The 22,199-nt window shown below is 38.3% G+C and overlaps 1 protein-coding gene across 4 annotated transcripts in view; it reads left to right on the top strand.

Annotated features, from left to right (window-relative positions):
• Positions 1–22,199, top strand: part of LOC127642530 (AP-1 complex subunit beta-1-like) — a 40,566-nt gene that overhangs the window by 5,686 nt on the left and 12,681 nt on the right. For 2 of the 4 annotated variants that reach the window (XM_052125165.1, XM_052125172.1), the window contains exons 3-20: positions 977–1,082; positions 1,359–1,494; positions 1,918–2,163; positions 3,939–4,129; positions 5,140–5,361; positions 5,502–5,622; positions 5,797–5,892; positions 6,019–6,134; positions 7,383–7,548; positions 11,169–11,267; positions 14,853–15,112; positions 15,261–15,459; positions 15,920–15,940; positions 16,369–16,434; positions 16,919–16,945; positions 17,187–17,330; positions 19,249–19,394; positions 21,063–21,192. In XM_052125165.1, coding sequence (XP_051981125.1) covers positions 977–1,082; positions 1,359–1,494; positions 1,918–2,163; positions 3,939–4,129; positions 5,140–5,361; positions 5,502–5,622; positions 5,797–5,892; positions 6,019–6,134; positions 7,383–7,548; positions 11,169–11,267; positions 14,853–15,112; positions 15,261–15,459; positions 15,920–15,940; positions 16,369–16,434; positions 16,919–16,945; positions 17,187–17,330; positions 19,249–19,394; positions 21,063–21,192 — 2,492 coding nt within the window. The remainder of the gene's footprint in view (positions 1–976; positions 1,083–1,358; positions 1,495–1,917; positions 2,164–3,938; positions 4,130–5,139; positions 5,362–5,501; positions 5,623–5,796; positions 5,893–6,018; positions 6,135–7,382; positions 7,549–11,168; positions 11,268–14,852; positions 15,113–15,260; positions 15,460–15,919; positions 15,941–16,368; positions 16,435–16,918; positions 16,946–17,186; positions 17,331–19,248; positions 19,395–21,062; positions 21,193–22,199) is intronic. The other 2 variants (XM_052125178.1, XM_052125187.1) reach the window with 2 other exon arrangements.

The following is a 22,199-nucleotide window of genomic DNA, read 5'->3' as shown; positions in this document are numbered from 1 at the left end:
CAACTGTGTCCATACTCCAAAGGGTCCGGTAAATACAACCATTTATGTTCAGGTATTTCATTTTCATGGTTTGTGCTCAAAAAGGGGGTGCATCCATAAGGATCTCATCACTATTGAGAAAGAGATCCTTATGGATTTAAAAACCTCAGATGTTCTGCATGATTGTGCGATTGATTAATTAAACAGGAAAGAAGGGCTGATTTTCACTTAACCTTGTTTCTGACTTTTAATTCTGACAGCCTTCTCATCAGTAAGATCTCACGCTCTTCACTTACAAATTACGTACATCACTTAAAGCATGATTGCGTCACTCAAGGCCAGCTAAAAGGCCTGATCTGGGACATATCCTAAAGACCACACCACCAATAACAAATAAATCAATCTGACTGGCTGATGAATGACAATCTGACTTTAGATGCTCATTCATTTGCATTGTTGAGGGATTGTGCAGAAATTCTCAAGGCCTAATGGGGTGGAGCTCAAACTCACATGGTGCTTCTGCTAAGGAGCATGCAATTTGTAAAACAGCCGACATGCTTTGTTTATAAGCATCAAGGGATTCATTCTGATTGGATAAACTTTAAATTTTTATGCTATTCATTTGTAGATGAATTAGGAGTGGAAAGTGATTTGAAAATACAGAAAAAAAGTGGAAAAAGGTGAATGAAAATATAAGGATGAAATCACCACTGATGAAAAGAACAGAGAATTTTTAACTGCAAACAAATAAAGCCCATGTTTGTTACTTGGTTGAAGCCAAGAAAAGCAGTGTACACAGAAATTATGATTAGCGTCTTTCATTGTCTTTTCTTTTATGAAATAAGGGAAAATTCTGCCCTTATTCTTCCAGCTGTTACAGGCACTGTTTTTCCTGAAAGCACATGATTGATATATGTCATTATTTTGTGATGATCTAAATAAATTATTAATACATTTATTAAGGTGAATAAACTGTTTTGTGTGTGTGGCCTTTTAGGGGAAATCTTTGAGCTGAAGGCAGAGCTGAACAGTGATAAGAAAGAGAAGAAGAAGGAGGCAGTAAAGAAGGTCATTGCCTCTATGACTGTGGGAAAAGACGTCAGGTAAGCCAGGCCATTTTTTTACATTTGGGTCATTGTTGGTACAGTTGAACACAGACTTTCCTGTCTTTCACTCTTTTATGCAGTTAAATATACAACATATATATATATATATATATATATATATATATATATATATATATATATATATATATATATACATCTACATATATCTCACTGTTCCAAGATGCTTTTATGTGCTACTTTGAATAGCCACCATCATAATCTTTTGTGAAAAAGTGGAGATTTTGGAATTGTGATCTGAACATTTGTCCACAGTGCCCTGTTTCCTGATGTTGTGAACTGCATGCAGACAGATAATTTGGAACTGAAGAAGCTGGTCTATCTGTACTTAATGAATTATGCCAAGAGCCAGCCAGACATGGCCATTATGGCAGTCAACACCTTTGTTAAGGTAGGATTCAGACATCCTTTTTAGATATTAATGGTCATTTTAATAATGTTTGCATAGGCAAATAGGCCAAGACAACTAAAGTGTAAAAGTACTACAATATATCCATTTATTGTGCCATGGAATCCATTGCCAAAGAAAGAAAACTCAGAAGAATATAACAGCTTTTATTTAAATGCCTAAATTCAAGCAAAGTGAAGGAAATTCGTTAGTGTTACCCATTGTTTCAGAAATCAACAATTTGTAAAATAATTGCATCATTGTTGCGTGGGGGAAGCACTTATTTTTATTATGTTGGTGCCAAAGCAGTTGTAGATTGTGGAAATACAAAAAAACATAAACAACTTAACATGATGTCCTCATGTGGATATGTCAGACCTAATCAGTGTTTGGCAATATGTTCCTCTGTCTCTCTCTCCCCCGCAGGACTGTGAGGATCCAAACCCTCTGATCCGTGCCCTGGCTGTGCGCACCATGGGCTGCATCCGTGTGGACAAGATTACAGAATATTTGTGTGAGCCTCTGAGGAAGTGTTTGAAAGATGAAGACCCCTATGTGAGGAAGACTGCTGCAGTTTGTGTCGCCAAGCTTCATGATATCAACGCCCAGTTAGTTGAAGACCAGGGCTTCCTTGACACCCTGAAGGACCTGATCTCGGACTCTAACCCCATGGTGAGGCTCTGCCTTATGGTTAACCCCTCCAAATAAGATACATCGAATAAATTATTTATGATTGGAATGTGATCGGCAAGTCTACATGGGTAGTGGATGCTTAATGTGTTCATGGACTTTAGGTTCAAATAGAAATGAAAATATATAAGAAAACTTTATTTCTTGGGTCTTAGAACTGGTCATCATGTCTTTTAAAATTGTCACAATTTTTAAAAACCTTTTTACCTTTACTAGTTCATGTTAAATGGTAAAGTTGTGTGAAAAATGAATTAAGTTTAAAAATTCCATGTGGCCACTTAAGGTTAATGTATACTTCTGCGTTGAACCTACGTGTAGCCTTTGGTGGTTACAGCGTTACTTATGCCATATCCTGATGTGCACCTCTTCAAAAATTTAATTGCACGTCACGTTGACGCAGACCCCAAAAACTGTGTTTGGTCCACTTTGTTACCAGAGACAGAATTTTTTTTTAGTTAAATGTGCATTTTCTCCAAGATTGTTTTAAGATTTATGTATCATATCCGTTGATCGGTGTTCATATCACATGGTGTTTGGACACTTTTTCAGGAGCATCTGCTGTTTTTATCTTTTATTTCATGAAGTTACAAGTAAAAAATGCAACAAAATAAGCCTGAAAATCTGTTTACAACTTGGAAACTGTGCTTTTTCTCTGGGCTTTTACTTGGTAAATATTTGGTATGTGAGGGGAAACCGTATTTGTTGTTTTCTACATTGAGACCTTTTCGATCTGTATGATGTTTTTACAGTATGTTAGAGAGCAGTGTACAGTAAATTATCACATTTCTTAAGTTAAAAAAGGGGAAACCTTTTAATTTGTCAGCAAATTAAAAAGCACCTTTTAAGAGTTATTGTCTATATGCATTGTAAAGTCCAGCTTTTAAGCTTGAAAACGACACCCATTTTGTTTCTTTCAGCACAGAGCATCAATGAATACCAAAATACGTACAGTACTGTGCAAAGGTTTTATGCACTTGTGAAAAATTTTGCATAGTGAGGAATTCTTCAAAAATAATGACATTTAATAGTTTTGAAAACAAAGTCAAGTAAACATTAAAAAAAGCTAAATAAATATTTGGTGTGTCCACCTTTGCCTTTAAAACAGCACCAATTCTCTTAGGTACACCTGGACACAGTTTTTCTTTGTTGTTGGTAGATAGGATGTTCCAAGCTTCTTGGAGAATTTGTCACAGTTCTTCTATTTAGGCTTTATTGCTTTTGCTGCTTCATGTAATCCCAGACTGATTCAATGATCAGTGGGGTGCTCTGTGGGGGCCATGCCATTGGTTGCAGGGCTCCCTGTTCTTCTATTCTATTTTCAAAAGGAATGTTTGAGAGTCTAAAATGTATATTTACTATTGACACTATAGCTGAAGATATAAATAACAATCTTAAGAGAAATGTTTTTGTGTAACATCTAATGTGCTTAACTTTTGCACATTACTGTATGTATTATTATTTAAGCAGCTCAAAAGCCACATAGCGGTTTAGCGACCAGCAAGATTCTCAAAAATCATCTCTCTGCACCTACAGATATCACTGTGGGTGTTTGTGTGCAGTCATATTATTCTCTTATGCACATGCACTTCTTTTTGTATTTAGGGCATCCGTGGGCTTGCCAGTGCGCTTTAGTTCTCTCTGAGTCTCCCTGGTGTGTAATTGCATGCTGTTTTTGTGTGAATACTTGACCCTGCACACACACACACACCATCACTGTATTGAGTATAATGTTTTTGGATATTCATTCACTCTATTAGGTGGTAGCAAATGCAGTGGCAGCTCTGTCTGAGATAGCAGAGTCTCATCCAAACAGCAACCTTTTGGACCTGAACCCTCAAACCATTAACAAGCTCTTGACAGCCCTTAATGAATGCACAGAATGGGGCCAGATCTTCATCCTCGACTGCCTGGCCAACTACACACCACGTGATGACCGCGAGTCACAAAGGTCAGAAGGCAACATTATGTCATGACCACTTTCAGGGAGACCTTAATGGGTTTCACTGATGAAGTCTATCTAATACATAGGAAGCACCTATCGTCACTAATAAAGCTGATCCAAACTAGGACTGGGTGTCTGAACTCATTTTCTGATTCTATTAAATTCAGATTCTAAGTTGGTTAGGAAGTGTCACATCTGGAGGATGGTAGTATGCTACAAGTAATGTTATTGCGTAATTCCTAACACATTCACTAAGTGAAGGTATACTGTATATTAAAGAGAGAGTTCACCTTAAAATGAAAATTCTCTAATTTACTCACCTTCATCCCATCCCAGATGTGTATGACTTTCTTTCTTCTGCTGAACACAAAGATTTTTAGAAGAATATTTTTGCTCAATGCAAATGAAGAGGTACCAAACATTTAAGCTCCAAATAGGACATAAAGGCAGCCTAAAAGCAACCCATGCACAAAGATTGCTAATCACCAAAAACAAAAGTGAAAGTGGAGATTGATAGTAAAAAGGACTTAAATATTGATCTGTTTCTCACCAACTCTTGTCATATTGCTTCTGAAGACATGGATTTAACCACTGGAGTTGTCTGAATTATGTTTAGGCTGCCTATGTGCTTTTGGAGCTTCAAAAGTTTGATACCCATATACTTGCATTGTGAGGACCTACAGAGCTGAGATATTGTTCTAAAAATCTTAAATTCTGTTCTGCAGAAGAAAGTAAGTCTTACACTTCTTGGATGGCACAAAGGTTAGGTATATTATGAGAGCATTTTTGGGTGAACTATTCTTTTAATAAAGTGATATGGGATTTTATGAATTAATATCGGATTGTTAAAATGAATCACAACTATTTGTAATGATTTTTATGCTGCCTTAATCCGGACCACAGAAACTCCACAAAATATCTCTGTCCTTAAAGACTTAATAGAATGTAGTGCAGAGTCTTACCAATTTTTGATTACTCTTCTTTGTTGAAGCATATTTTTCTCTGTCCTCTCACAGTATTTGTGAACGTGTGACTCCACGGCTGTCTCATGCTAACTCTGCTGTGGTGCTGTCCGCCGTGAAGGTTCTGATGAAGTTTATGGAGATGCTTCCTAAAGATCTGGACTATTACGGCACATTACTAAAGAAACTCGCTCCTCCCCTGGTCACGTTGCTCTCAGCGGAGCCTGAACTGCAGTATGTTGCCCTCAGGAACATTAACCTCATCGTACAAAAACGGTAGGTGCAGCGCAAATAATTTTTAATAATGACTGTTCCCCCGAGATGAGAGAAAATTGGTTATCAAACAGATCCCATTTCATCCTTTCGTATAATGTATTTCTGCCTTTTTTATCTTTCTCATAACTCATGGTTTTCAGCCCTGAAATCCTGAAGCATGAGATGAAGGTTTTCTTTGTGAAATATAACGACCCAATCTATGTCAAACTGGAAAAGCTGGACATCATGATTCGTCTGGCATCTCAGGCCAACATCGCTCAGGTGACCTCTCTCTCAAAGTACTAGTGTGGTGTTGTTCAGAGTCTTATACCTGACTAATGTATAGTCAGGTATACCTGACTCTATAACATCTATATGATGTATGTCACATCATCATTTTATATTTGTGCTCATGAGAGTCTGTGCTAAATTTTTCTGTGGGTTTTGGTTGTGTAGGTACTGGCTGAGCTGAAGGAATATGCCACTGAGGTAGATGTAGACTTTGTGCGTAAAGCTGTACGAGCCATCGGCCGCTGTGCAATTAAAGTAGAGGTGAGACTAAAACTGATTAGAAGGACATAATGTCAATATAGTTCATTTTTAATAAATGTTTTGCTGTCTAATGGAGAAGGTTGATTTATCTCTTTCTACCTTTCCTGTTTTATCTCCTTGTTACAGCAATCAGCAGAACGTTGTGTCAGCACGCTGCTTGACCTTATTCAGACTAAGGTCAATTATGTGGTGCAGGAAGCCATCGTGGTCATCAAGGACATCTTCCGCAAGTACCCCAACAAGTAGGTTTCCCTGTCTTTGTTAGACAACTTCTCATGTACTTGACTGTTGTGTCAACATAGCTTTTTTGCAGTGACCTCTCTTTTTCTGCCTCTCCTTGAATACCTTTTCTGATTAGCTGAAAAATTCATCACAGTTTGCTGGCTGAATAAGGGGATGTTCACACACAGACAGCGATTTAATTACTGGAGACCATGGAGTCTGTGCTGGAGGTTGACAGATCATTGGCTACACTCCCATTCATAATCTCCACATTGCATTGCTGCTCATTTGCATAAAGTTTGATATTTAACTTTGCATGTTTGCAGAAAAAAAATCAGAAATCCCTTTAAAGGGATAGTCCACCCAAAAATGAAAATTCTCTTATCATTTGCCCACTCTCATGCCTTCCCAGACGTGTATGACTTTCTTTCTTTTGTAGAACACAGATTATGTTTTTTAGAAGAATTTCACAGCTCTGTAGGTTCATACAATGCAAATGAATGGGTGCCAAAAAATGTATGCTCCAAAAAGCACATAAAGGCATCATAAAAGTAATCCATACAACTTCAGTGTTTTCATTCATACCTTTACAGAAGTGATATGATAAGTGTGGGTGAGAAGAAGATCAATATTTAAATCCTTTTTTGCTACAAATTCTTCTCCCCAGTAGGGGACAATAGGCATGAAGAATGTGAATCACCAAAAACACAAGAACAAGAATGTGAAAGTGATCGGTTTCTCACCCACACCTATCATATCACTTCTGAAGAAATTAATTTAACCACTGGAGTCTTAAGAATTACTTTTATGCTGATTTAAGTGATTTTTGGAGCTTCATTCATTCGTATTGTATGGATCTACAGAGCTGATATGTTCTTCTAAACATTTTTGTTTGTGTTCAACAGAAGAAAGTCATACACATCTGGGATGGCATAAGGGTGAGTAAATGATTAAACAATTCCTATTAAAGAAATGAAATCTTACTTGCGTAAAGTTACTGTTGCTCATGTCACTGGAAATCGCCAGTTCTTGTTGAAACTTCAGGTCACATTGTCTCTGCAATCGCTGTCAGTGTGAACACCCTTCAGAAAGCAGAAGAGGTTCATCTTGACACAGCCTCCGTTCTGCCCTGTCTCACAAGATGAAAGTTTTGAAAATGATGTGTTAAAGAAAACACACTAAATTTTCTTTTTCTTTTTCACTGAACCCACCCCTTTTTGCTCTTCACGCTCCTTAATTTTCAAATTTTTCTTCAATGTGTTTCTCAGGTATGAGAGTGTGATAGCCACCCTTTGTGAGAACCTGGATTCTCTGGATGAGCCCGAGGCACGGGCAGCCATGATCTGGATAGTGGGAGAGTATGCTGAGAGGATTGACAATGCTGATGAGTTGTTGGAGAGCTTCCTGGAAGGCTTCCATGATGAGAGCACACAGGTGAAGTGCACTAGAGCTACTCAGCCACCGTAAATTAAACCACACCAGCAGAACAAAGGGAAAAAAAGATTGACAAAAAATTGCCTGATTGTTTTGCGAGGCAGCTGCTTTTGATCAAGCCTAGCCTTGGACTAATAGGGTTGATGGGAAAAAAAGCCTGTGACTTTAAAGGTTCACATAAAATATTTGTTTCACATTTTATATAGATCCAAATATTATGTTAGTCAGGGCACTAAAACAGTCATAATTTAGTTTTTCATTACCATTTTCCACCCAGTTCTGACCATTACAATTAAATCGATACTTTTTGCTACTTTTATGACTTGTATATAAACAGCCTCTTTACATGTACAATTAGTAATTACACTTTGTTGGACTGTATCAGTGCAGTATATGCTTGTGTTATACAAGCAATCTATTGTTTTTGTGAAAATGCTGATGGTAAATTGCTTACATAAGCATAAGAAAAGATTTTGTGCACAGTGTGTCTGTTATAGAAAGACATCAAAGCCTACTTTGTAGCCTACTTCAGAGATCAAACTAGTTTTGTCAAAAAAAGATTTTTTTGTACATGGCCTGCATATATTTCTCTTTAACTGTTCATACTGTTTGCTGTCGAGCAGACAATCATGGTAAAGCACACAAATTCACTCTGGCTGTATCTTTTCATTTCTTCTTACTCCATCTCTACCATTGATTGGGAGGGAAGAGTCTCTGAGGTAGATTAGAAGTAATGATGCACATGGAAAAATATCCTTCTGCTTATGAGTTGAGCACAGTTGCATTCAAAAATATGTTTTGGTAGAGAGAGAGTGCATTTCATTGGAGGGAAGTATGCATGTCTGGGGATGTACAAAATGCCAGTACTTACATTGATACTAAAATGAAAAATATAAATACACTGGTGGCCAAATGTTTGTACTAATGTACAGATTTTGCTGTTTTGGAAGAAAATTGGTACTTTAATTCACCAAAGTGGCATTCAACAGATCAGAAAGTATTGTCAGGACATTACTGATATAAAAAACAGCACCATCACTATTTGAAAAAGTCATTTGTTATCAAATCTAGACAGGCCCCATTTCAAGCAGCCATCACTCCAACAACTTATCCTTGAATAATCATGGTAATTTGGTACTAGAAAATCACTTGCCATTATATCAAACACAGCTGAAAGCTATTTGGTTAGTTTAATGAAGCATAACATTGTCTTTGTGTTTGTTTTTGAGTTGCCACAGTATACAATAGACTGGTATGTCTTAAGGTCAATATTAGGTCAAAACTGGCAAAAAAAGAAACCAGCTTTCTATAGAAACTCATCAGTCAATCATTGTTTTGAGGATTGGAGGCAATACAATGCTTGGAAATGCCAAAAACTGAAGATTTCATGCAAAGCTGTACACTACATTCTTCAAAGACAAAGGACAACTGGCTCTAACAAGGACGGAAAGAGATGTGGAAGGACAGATACAACTAAACAAGAGGATAAGTACATCAGACTCTCTAGTTTGAGAAATAGATTAAAAAAGAAAAGATTAGAGTGGGCAAATAAACAGACATTGGACAACAGATAATTTTAATAGTGTTATGGATCTTAAACCCATTGAGCTTTTGTGGGATCAGCTAGACTATAAGGTGTCTACAAGTGCTACAGCAAGCGTGGGGTGAAATGTCACCGGAGTATCTGGACAAACTGACAGCTAGAATCCCAAGGATCTGCAAAGCTGTCATTGCTGCACATGGAGGATTTTTTTTATGAGAACTCTTAAAGGAGACCTATTATGCCCCTTTTTACAAGATGTAATAGAAGTCTCCGGTGTCCCCAGAATGTGTCTGTGAAGTTTCAGTTCAAAACACCCCACGGATCATTTATTATACCATGTTATAAAAGCCTCTTTTTGGGTGGAATCAAAAACATGCTGATTTCGTGTCTCTAAATGCAAATAAGTGGCTGCTCTCCGCCCCCTTTCCAGATGAGGGCTGTGCCTTTACAGCTCGTGTTTCGGATACTACAGCAACAACAAATCAGAACCAATATGACTGATAGCATAAATACTGGAGTTCAGCCATTTATGTATGAAATATATATATATATATATATATATATGTATATCTTGTCTCCGTGAATACAATCAGTGACAATGGTAGCTGCATTAGTCGTGGAATCGGCTAACAAGCACCTTCAGAAAGGCGATTTGCAAACATTCACAAAATATAAAGTGCAATACATCTTCAGGATTCAAAGCTGGAACACAAACAGTTGGTACTGATCCATGCTTGAGAATCAAATATGTTTTAAATCCTGCTTTATATCGACACTCATTCACAAATCAGTCTGGTGTAAAATGATTTGCACAAACATACACACATTTTTGTATGTTTTGGGGCACATTTCCTTCAAAAACAAAACTTGTTCACTGCGTCATCAATGGCTTTGATACCGGGAGTACATGAAGACTCTTATGTTCACTTTTACAGCCAACAACAGAACGCTTATGACACTTACGAAGCTGAGACATTATTCTTCTCACTGTATCTGGCTGTTCCAGCGTGGAAAAAATATGGCGGACTGTGTGTAGATCACTCAGGGGATCTATGAGACAATGTTAAAAGTCCACCCACTCCTCTTTCTTATATTTCTATTAATCAAAAACAGTGGGTCAAAATGAATGGTTTTAGTTTCTGCTCTAATGAAAACCATTCATTTTGACCCACTGTTTTTGATTATTAGAAATATAAGAAAGAGGAGTGGGTGGACTTTTAACATTGTAGGGTGGTTGTGTACACACACTGCCGACTCACATTTATGTACAAACACCATATAAAAGAGAATTTTGCATAATAGGTGCACTTTAAAATAGTTTAAGTACTGATTTTTTTTTTTCAAATTGTCATAGTAATTTTTCATGTTGTTAATGTCCTGACAATACATTGTGATCAGTTGAATGCTACTTTGGTGAATAAATTACCAATTTCTTTCCATATGAGCAAATTTTTTACATTATTCCAAACTTTTGGCCGCCTGTGTAATATAATTGTACCACTTTCTTCAGGCTTAATTTGGTACCCGAGTGTTGTCACCACAGTTAAGACAACTACTAAGAAAATATTGGTGTTTTTGCGTATTATGATAATTACTGTAATTGCCAGGAAGAGTAGAGACGGCACTGTCTGATTCGTTTTTGCATTCAGTTGGCCAGCAATTCTTGTAGGCTAGTCTATAAGCTGTAAACACAAGTTGTAATTTTCTGCCTTTTAACATGCTCATTGTTTATTAGCAGTATGGAACCTATAGAGTTTGAGCTATAATTACAGTCGCAGGCAAAATCTAAAGGATTTTCAATGGCTATAATATTAAGTTCAGAGTAAAAAATAAATTAATTAACGCAACAATTTAAATAGTTTTGTTTTACATTTGATTTAATTTTGTGTATTTTTCAGTGATTAATGTTTTCTTGGAAAAAGTGTTTACTTAATTGAAAAATATTTGAAAACCCTAAGTAGTGTTAAGTAGTGATGACTGAAATGAATATGAATGAACCTTTTCTTTTGGGAAATCAGGTTTTTTTCTATGTGTGTTAATGTCACCGTCTTTAATTTTTTTTGCGGTTGTCTTTCAGGTGCAGCTGCAGTTGCTCACAGCCATAGTAAAGCTGTTCCTGAAGAAGCCCACTGAGACCCAGGAGCTGGTGCAACAAGTGCTCAGTCTCGCTACACAGGTGAGAGAAACGGACCATTATCACACAGTTCAGTGAGAAAATGACAACACATCTGTACTTGCTTGCACCTTCAAGGGCACTCTCTGGAGGTGGTTCTATCCTCAGACACTATTTACACCTGGTATTTAGATGTGTTTCGGGTGATCCGATCTCAAGTTGTCTAAAACGTTTTGTGATTGGATCACAAACACCACATAGGTACTCAACAAAAACAATGGATCATTCTGCTCGAAATGTTACGTTTGTGCTTGCAATTAATTTCAAATGCATCTGGGAGAAGCAGCGCATTGGCGACACTTTCATTGTCTTTTATTACTTTTTCGGGGTTTATTGCCATTCAGTAATACAATAAAATAGTGACTGATGTGTCATCTTGAAATCAGAGACACGCCCTTCGAAATCCAAATACATGTGGTCACAGGAGATGAATTTAAGATGCATGATATGTCTCGTCTGACCACATTTCATCGGCTCACCTGAGAAGCATCTTAATACCAGGTGTAAACGGGTCAAAGCAGTATATGAGATATTCAGAGAAGTTCAAAGATACACAACATGCTGCCATACTTATTTAAAAAAAATGCTGTAATTGCATTTCTTAGCCTCAGGCAGACATTAAGATGATTAACTAGAAAACAAGCCATGGGTTCTAAATGGTGAACAGGTCTCAAATGAATGTCAAGTGCACAGGAAACAAAACGGATGATTAAAACCTCAAGACTTGGAGGGATTAGTATCTAACTCTTGTGCCTCTGTTAGACTACATGGCTTTATGTGTCTTAATTTGTACGTATTTATGCATATGTATGTATTTGTGTAGCAATGAAAACAACATTCTGATGGTCTGCAAAAAATAGGCCCTCCAGATTAAAATAATCAGTAATTAATGGATTTATAATTAAATAAGAAATATAAAATAATGTGGTTATATTTATTGATAATCTTTTGTTTATTACCATAATTGTAGTAATTTTTGTTATCTTCCTCTGTGCCAACTACAGATCGGATTGTTTTTAAATCAATGCCTGGTGCCATGCTGCACTTTTGTGGGTTTATTTGAGAGGTTTTCTCAACAGGACACTTGGAATTGGGGACACTTGCTCTTGTTTGTCCCTGTAGTGGGATGTCCTGTCCTCCCACTTCAAACAGATGTGGAATTCATTTTCCTGCTGGCACACCTTCAACTGAAATTCAAAATCTAGATATTACTTTTTAAATGAAGTTTTGCTGTAACTATACAGTTTTCTAATCTTTGTTTTATTGCTGTTTAGAAAATCTGAGCCAATCATCATCGTCAAGCAGCCATTTCTATATCTTAATATACCAGAGATGTTGTCCAATCTCCAACTAGCTGATTATTGAGGTTAACTTCTGTATTTAGAAGTTTATTTTCTAGTGTTAATATTTTTGACTGCATACTCACAGCATGCAACAAAACTCTACATTGCGAGTATGCAGTGCTTCTATGCGTGCAGTGTTATTGACAGTGTGAGACTGCACAGTTAAACATTCTTTGATAGGTTGTGTCTCTGTTCTCATTCCCTTTTAAAGCTTTTGCAACTAATTCACATCCTTCAACAGTAAATGTTAAGACGATAACTGTCAGACTTAACATTTCTTGCTGTAAACAAAATTCCCATTATAATACATGATCCATCGGTCTCCCTTTTCTGTGTAAAATAATATAGGGCTTCCTTAATGGAATATTCCGGGTTCAAAACAAGTTAAGCTCAATCGACAGCATTTAAAAAAAAAAATGTGGTTTGTTTTTTTCTCCCCAATTTGGAATTCCCAATGTGCTCGAAGTCCTCGTGGTGGTGTAGACTCGTCTCAATCCGGGTGGCGGAGGACGAATCTCAGTTGCCTCTGCGTCTGAGACGTCAATCTGCGCATCTTATCACGTGGCTTGTTGAGCGCATTACCGCAGAGAACATAGCGTGTGTAGGCTTCACGCCATCCTCCGTGGCATCCACACACAACTCGCCATGTGCCCCACCGAGAGCGAACCACATTATAGCGACCATGAGGAGGTTACCCCATGTGACTCTACCCTCCCTAGCAACCGGGCCAATTTGTTGCTTAGGAGACCTGACTGGAATCTCTCAGCATGCCCTGGATTCGAACTCTTGACTCCAGGTGTGGTAGTCAGTGTCTTTACTTGTTAAGCTACCCAGGCCCCCAATCTACAGCATTTGTGGCGTAATATTGATTACCACAAAAAATCATTTCAACTCATCCCTCCTTTTCTTTAAAAAAAAAAAATAAGAAGCAAAAATCAAGGTTACAACAAGGTATTACTACAGAAGTGAATGTGGTCAATTTTGGGAGGGATTAAATGCAGAAATGTGAAGCTTTTAATGTAATGAAAGCACTTGCTCTTAATTCTTCTTATAAAACTAATGAATTATTTGAGCTGTAAAGTTGTTAAAATTTTGATTTTTACTATCGTTTTGGGGTTTCAGGGTTTGTTGACATTGCATTGTCATGGAAAAAAAATGGCTTTGTCTTTACACAGAAAAGATTAGTTTGATTTTATCACACTAAAATCGTTTTAACATGTATATCGTTTACATCTTGTGGCTATACTTTTGAAACATTGAGTATTTTATCATTCAAAAATTGGCTCCCATTCACTTCCATTGTAAATTCCTCACTGTTACCCAGATTTAGCTTTTGACTCGTCCCTCATTTTCTTTAAAGTAATTTTTGTGGTAATAAATATTATGCCATAAATTCTGTTCTATTGAGCTTAACTTGTTTTGAACACAGAATATTCCTTTAAGATCAACTAGTCATTCAGACAAGCCACCAACAAGCCAGTTTTGAGTGCATCCCTAATGTATATCTTTGGGATGTTATTGAACCTGACGTGTGTGTGTGTGTGTGTGTGTGTGTGTGTGTGTGTGTGTGTGGTGTGTAAGAGCAAGGAGACAAATGTGTGATCGTGTTAATAATCAAAGAAGCTGTGAACCTGTGCTGTCAGACTGAGATCTGAGATTGAATCTTGTCATTATGAACTTTGAGGTTCAGTGCCACAGGCTGTACTCACAGCCATGGTTCTGTCAGAATAGGAAATGTCCTCTATGCCAGGTGCTGTTTTATGGCCTCCAGAATTCTCTCACCACTATTTTGCTCTGGGTGTTGCTGGTGCATCACTTCATATTATCACATGGATGTATATGTGCTCTTGCATCGTTTTGCATTATTTACACTAATCTCTGCCCTTCAGTGGTGGTTTTTGTGGGAAGAACATTCAAAACAGAGTGGGGCCAATGTGAAGTTGTCTTGAATTACTAATAGCTAAAAATCAATTCAGTAACACCGTTTTGTCTGGTTTTAGATGTGTAGCCTACATCATACATTTGGCGTGCAGTTGCCAAATACAAAATAACTTTTAATGTAAATTGTCAATATAAAGTTAGTAATAAATGTCATTATAATGTGTAGGGGAATAATCAACAATTGTCTTTTTTCATTGTATTATGTGAGAGAACAGCTGCATTATTAAGTGGAAAGTGACTCATCACAGTTCTCTTTTGGTCAATTTCACTTTTGCTGAGTCCTTTGGTCTCTCTAACTTTCCAGGATTCTGATAATCCTGACCTGCGTGATCGCGGCTACATCTACTGGCGTCTGCTGTCCACTGACCCTGTGGCGGCTAAAGAGGTAGTGCTGGCCGAAAAGCCTCTGATCTCAGAGGAGACGGACCTGATTGAGCCCACCCTTCTGGAGGAGCTCATCTGCCACATTGGTACTCTGGCCTCTGTTTACCATAAACCTCCCAGTGCCTTTGTGGAAGGCAGTCGTGGTGTTCAACACAAGAGACTCCCTGCACGTGCTGGCTCGTGAGTCTCTGATTTCTTTATATGCTTGCCTCTTGTATATCTCCTATGAAAAAGTCTGTTATATATATTTACTCATTCAACCTGTGGAGGACTTTTGAATATTAGTTGATCTGTCTTGTTTCTCTCTCTCTCTCTCTCTCTCTATCAGTGGTGAGAGTGCCGAAATCCCTGATATTGGCCAATCTGGACCTTCTGAAGCTCCATTTGCTGTCATCCCATCACAGGGTGATCTCCTAGGTGACCTGCTGAACCTGGATCTGGCCCCGCCGACTGCCACTGTCCCTTCAGTTCAGCCCGCTATGCCGATGGGAGCCATGGACCTACTGGGAGGAGGTCTGGATAGTCTGGTACATACCCCACCTCCTCTTGCTTGCTCCAAACCTAATCACACCTTTGTGGTGAAATTATTTGAATTTAGTGTGTAATTACTAGGATTCATATTTCCATCAATTCCTGTTAGAGGATGTGTTTGTATACAGAAGCACGCTGGCCTGATTAGGTTATTGTTTGTATTTGTCACGTACATTCAGCTCACACACTTGTTGGATTTGGTGTTGATCCGGACTGGATCCAGACCTACTTTACTAAATCAAGATCATCAAAGAGTGGAATCTGATCCCATATCTAAAACGCACACTTCCAAAATCCCTTTAACCAGTGTAATTGTGTCTGTTGAGAAATCACAGATGGTCTTGCATAATTAGAGTAAACTTTCCTTGCCTGAATTTACCCTCTGGTCCACTCTTTCTCTTTTTTTTGACTCTTGTTTCTTTTTTCTCTCTTTTTATCCTTGCGCTACACTTGCAGATGGGCGATGAATCAGATACGGTAATTAAACTAAGTGAAAGAGGAATCAGACAGTCACTCTTTCATATCATGCTGTTTCATTCCTCTAAATTGGGGATCTCTATTAGTGTGGGTAACTGAGTTGCTATTCACACCAGCTTCAGTGACGACAGTTTACCTATAAATTTGTAGCCCGATATTGTGCTATTTTTCTTTGCATCATGTTTGTTTTGTTGTCGTTGTTGCATTTGAGGAATATCTGCTTTAAGCATCTTTAAGATTGTGGTGAATTGTTTACATTATCATCACACACACACCTATGAAAAGTCTTATACTTAAGTTTTAGAAATATTAGTCCGCATTCGTTTCTGGGCACAATAATCAACAATTTGTCCCCAAGATAAATTTCCCTAATTTCTTATTTTTTCATCTATTTGAAAAGTTTGATCCATTTCTCTTTCCTCTATCAGCCGAGTGTATCCCACAGGACAGAAGTACAGTCTCCTCAGCCATCTTCTGATTATAGTGAGAGAGAGGTCTGTGTGGGTGTTCTCACCTTTGGGTTCTTTCTTGAGATATTACCTTATACTAATCTTTGACCAGATCTCGTAAAGACTTATATAATCCATCATGTGAAACCAAGAGAAACTGGTCTCACATAAGTGCAAAGTGGCTCTAAGAGCAGCTTGCCAAGTTTGTGTTGTCTTGATACATTTGTATTGGTAGATGTAGTTACACAAACGTAGGCATGCCTCGTAAAATATTTTGTGTATTGAAAAACAGTTGTTTAAGCAGTCATTAGAATGTAGAGAGAGTCAAACACTGAGATGTTGCCCTCTGGATGTTCTGAGGTTTCCTTAATTGGTCACAGCTTCCTTAGCAGCTCACCCACTGTTTCCTGTCTTCCACTTCCCCACTGTGATAGTTGCCCCTCGTCACCCTCTTCATAATAAACCCGAATAGCATCATCTTTCCTCGCCACTGGTTCTGACACAGTTTTTGTCCTCTTTCTTTCCCCAGCTTGGAGACATTGGTGGAATTCCTTCGGTAAGTTTGAGAAAGATGTGAAGCAAAGTTCACCCAGACTTTGATTAATGTGGCTTATTCACTTAGAACAGAGGATTAGCATCAACAAAGGGCTTTGCCTTCATTAATCATGGAGGATCTTGAAGGGCTGTTAAATTCTGTTTAAATGTCTTTTATCTGTAGTTAATTTCTCTGCATGCCTCTTTCTTGATGGGCTTGTAATAGTCTAGAAGTGTTGTAATACTCCTCTCCCTCTGCTCAGATGGGTGCCAGTCTGGGGGCAGCCCCAGCAGTCATGCCTGCTGTTCTCGGCGGTGCTTCTGCTGTCGGAGGTGGATTGGGAGACCTCTTTGACCTTGGTGGGGGTGTTGGCATGCCAACCGGATCCTACATTGCTCCTAAAATTGTAAGGCTTGAATCAATCAATACTCTCAATCAATAAATCTGCTTATGACCTTAGCAGTCTTATATAGCAGTTAGCCTTATCTTTAAGTCAATTTGTAATGCTACAGTGTTCTCTTGACTCTTTGGATGTGTTTACACAGGAATGAAACAAAATGCAGAGCGCAGGAGTCAAACTTTTTGAGATGTTTTGATATTCTTGCCCCCCCCCAGCTTCTTCTTATTGACCCATCATTTTTAAACCCACAGATAACGTTTACATGCACTTAAGAAAACTGTTTATTCCAGGATTTTTGCTGAAAACGGCATTCTGAAACGTCATATAAACAAGAACAGCGTTTTCTTATGCCACTTAAGGAATGAATAAAGCATGTTTGCACTTCTGGGTTTTATACTGAAAAACGTGGCTTATGTGGCCATATAAATGCATTAGCAGCATTCTTACAGGTTTTTGAAGAGTGCACGTGTGTGGAACAGACTATCTTACTGTAAGGCGGGGTGCCAATGTGTTTGCATTCAAAGGCAAATAGCAAATGCTTCCTGAGGCACCACACCCCACTGAGCGAAGACTGAAAAATCACACCTCATGTCGCCCTTCCACATCTGTCCCATTCTCTCCCCTCTCCCCTCTCCTCCTCCTCATCCATTCCCTTTAAGCCCAGAATCACCCCAAACTCACCTAAGATCTGTATGTACCATATCTGATGTATACAAATAATGTAACTTTTGTAACATGTTTGGTATCATTTAAAATGTCTCGGTGCATCTGGTATAGTGTTTTGTCCCCAGTTTTATAAAACTTAATGACAACAAAGTTATAAGGTCTATGCCAAATACTGAATAATTCTGGAGGCCTATCCCCCTCCTTGAAGGTTTAACACCAGGAAGCCAAGAACCCTTTCACCCCCAAATTCTCATTGAACAAAGGATAATACCATTTGGTACACAATGTGTATTCTGTCTGGATATTTAAGGAAGGCTGGCCCAGAGCTCAAGGTTCTCTGTAGTCAGATGATCCCACACCTCAATGTGTGTAACTGTAATAATAGGAATCTGCATTCAGATTTCCCATGCTTTGCAATTACATGTACTTTTCTCAACTGCCAGGTATGTTCTTTGACTTGCTTCTTTAACTTGTGTTTTAAATCCTACCTGGCAAATAAATTGTTACTTTTTGATTTATTCTGTATTCCTCTGAAATCATTTATATCAATACTGGGTCTTTAAAATAGATGAAACCGCTCTGGAGGAACCGAGCAGGAGAATCCCATTTTAAGAATCATTTCTATCATAACTGAAGCTTTAATGTAGGAGGAAGCCACTTAAAGACTATCAGTTTGAATCTCATTAGAAACTGATCAAAAGGTAAATGAATAGAAGAGGATTCAGAGTAATCAATAACTTAAATGATTAAAATAAAAGAATAATCAGAAAGAATTTAGAGCTTTAATCTAAATCAGAGGTCAACTTAAAATTGGAGTCAGATTAATATAAAATTGGAGTCAGATAAAATTAATAACGGGATGAATTTGTAAAGTGCAAATTATTAACAATAATTGCTTTACTTCAGTGCTCAGAAAAGACAGAACAACGCAGAGACCTTCAAGGGGCAAATCTATGTATTTTTAGCAGTTTTGCCTGCCATTTTACATTACCAACTTATGTCATAGGACGGAGCCCAAAAACATGTCAACACAGCGGAAAGAATTCCAAATTTCTGGGAGTACAGTGGGAAAAGGGAAAGAACATGCACTGTAAACTAGACCCATTTATACACCAATTTAAAATATCGACTACTGTCTCTCACATCTGACTATATGCACTCAAGTATACAATGAAAAGTGTGTGTGTGTGTGTGTGTGTGTGTGAGAGACTTCTTACACTCTTTCGGTCCAAAACACTCTCAACTTGTTTATATTCAGATGTTGTTACCAGCCATGAAGGCTAAAGGGCTGGAGGTTTCTGGAACGTTTGCCCGACGCAGTGGGGTTATTCAGATGGATCTGTCGCTCACCAACAAAGCCATGAGCGTTATGACTGACTTTGCCATTCAGTTCAACAGAAACAGGTGGGATGAAGTTTGTTTGCTCCTCTCGCTGCAGTATATTCTCTGTGACAAATCTGTTTGGAGGCCTGCCTGAAAAACTTTGCTTTCATTTATATGGTTTTGCAGTAGGGTCTTCAATCTACTAAGACCTTTGTACTAATACAAATAAATAGTGCAACTAGGTTGTACTCTAATTTATATACACTCAGTGACCACTTTATAAGGTACACCAAATTATTCATGCGATCATCTAATCAGCCAATCGTGTGGCACCAGTGAAATGCATAAATCATGCAGATACAGGCCAGGAGCTTCAGTTAATGTTCACATCAGCCTTCTGAATGGGAAATCTTAGTGATTTCGACTGTGGCATAATTTTCACAGGGGCTGGTTTGAGATTGAGATTTCTCGAACTGCTGTTGTCCTGGGAATTGTACGCACAACAGTCTTTAGAGGTTACTCATAATGTTGCCAAAAACAAAAAACATCCAGTGAGCGTCAGTTCTGCGGATGGAAATGCCTTGTTGATGAGAGAGTTCAATGAAGAAGAGCCAGATTGGTTCAAGCTGACAGAAAGGCTACTGTAACTCAGATAACCACTGTGTACAATTGTACTGAGCAGAATAGCATCTCAGAATGCACAACATGTCAAAAATTGAGGCGTATGGGCTATAACAGTAGAAGACCAGAGCGGGTTCCACTTCTGTTAGCCAAGAACAGAAAGCTGAGGCTGCAGTAAGTCTAAAATTTGTGTACCTTTAGAAGAAATCGAGATTCATTAGACCAGGCAATTTTTCACTGCAGCCTCAGCCTTCTGTTCTTGTCTGATAGAAGTGGAACCTGATGTGGTCTTCTGCTGTTGTAGCCCATACGCCTCAAGGTTTGACATGTGCATTCTGAGTGGTTATCTAAGTTAACGTAGCCTTTGTCAACTCGAACCTGTCTAGCCATTCTCCAAACCAGCCCATCAGGCACCAAAAATCATGCCACGGTCTAAATCACTGAGATCACGTTTTCCCCCATTCTGATGGTTGATGTGAACATTAACTAAAGCTCCTGGTCCATATCTGCATGATTTTTTGCACTGCTGCCACACAACTGGCTGATTAGATAATTGCATTATTAAGTAGGCGTACAGGTGTATCTAATGAAATGGTCACTGAGTGCATAATTCGATTTTAAAAAATTCTGAAAAACTTAAATGAGCAGTACGTTGCTGTGCTATTGCTAAGATGTTCTTGGTGGTTGCCCAATCATTTTGAGTGGCCCAATCAAATCCCAAGTCTCTATGACATTCTGATCCCAAGAAATGACGTCGGTCCCTCCTTCAATGTAAATCTGTGGGAATATTTTCCCCACATTGTGAAAAATCGTAAGTCTTAACACTTGGGAAAGTAAAAATCCTCTGCTTCTCGACAAGCCGCACGATTTGAATTATTAATGTCTGTAGGACATATAGTGCAGAATGATTTAGTATGTGTGTACTGAAGTTTAATATGAAGGGTTAGAGGTTTTTTTGAAAGCGCTAATCCTAAGTATGAGCAATAGTAATTAGTAATTTAGTAATTTAGCAAGCACCACTAATTAAAGGATCTAAGCTATTTACTGTATTTAAAGCATAATACTGTAATGTGAAACATCTCCTACGTGAAATACTGAGCCAATGTTTTTTTTTCTGACTTTCTGTAGTTTTGGTTTAGCCCCTGCTGGTCCTCTGCAGATTCTCACTCCTCTGAGCCCCAATCAGACCATTGACATTAGCCTGCCTCTCAGCACAAGCGGTCCAGTCATGAAAATGGAACCTCTCAACAATCTGCAGGTAACATTCTTACTGCATTTTTGTAGTATAATACTGTACGCACTGTATAAAATGCTGGATTAGTAGTGTGCTTGTATACGTACACCAACACTTGAAGCAACAAAGCAAGCTCCCAGTTAAATTTGGCAGAGGCTGCAGCCAAAAACAGCCACTCCAGGGACTGTAAGAGGACTAGGTGTAGGCAGCTACGGGGGATGCATCTGCACAGAAGAGTTAGTGGTTCCCCCATGGATTTTCTTTTTCCTTCCTTCCTTGCTTCATCCCTTCTTGCTTCCTTCATCGATCAGGCTTGTAAGTCTGCAGCTGTATAGCAGTGGGGGTTGCAGTCTGAATTAGCTGTGCCTGATTGTCTCTCACAGTGGAGTCATTCAGTGTTCTCCAGTGAACGCACTGGGGAATAGACCACAGGGAGAGGAAGGCACAAATGGTCTCTTTGTGGACCAGAGTAATCACTGATTGTTGTAGTAAATAGAGGGAGGAGATTGTGTGAAACTTGTAACATTAACTGCAGGATGAAGCAAGTGCAAAACATAGGAAGGAGTGTTCTGTTTTTTTATTAAATTATTATTATTTTTTTCAAAATATTTTGTTGGCCACAGGATTCTCATATTGCAAACCTGGAAATATCAGGCAATTTGATTTTTTTTTTTAATTTTTCAAGTCTGGAAAATCTGGACAATAGATGAAAAGTGCAATCTCTCTCTCTCCCTCCTTCCCTCCCTCCAGTTTTAAAGGGGTTTAAAAGTAGATACTGTTTTAATCTTAAGACTTTATAGAGTCCAAGTGTCCAAGATTGTATGCGTACATTAAGCTTTCTTGAAGAGAGATCAGTGAATGTCACGTTCAAAAGAGTGCAGATGTAAGATTGGCATTTATTGGTTAATCAAAAATCTACATATTTCACTTTCTGCTTAGTTTTTATCACTGAAGTCATCAACAGGGATTTATTGACTGAGAGAGCTGTATGATAATGATTATGGGATTGTCACTGTGAGTCGCAGAATGCA

Source organism: Xyrauchen texanus, chromosome 4 (assembly GCF_025860055.1).
Source record: "Xyrauchen texanus isolate HMW12.3.18 chromosome 4, RBS_HiC_50CHRs, whole genome shotgun sequence".
NCBI classification, from domain to species: Eukaryota; Metazoa; Chordata; class Actinopteri; order Cypriniformes; family Catostomidae; genus Xyrauchen; species Xyrauchen texanus.
This window is presented reverse-complemented; position numbering and strand designations above follow the sequence as displayed.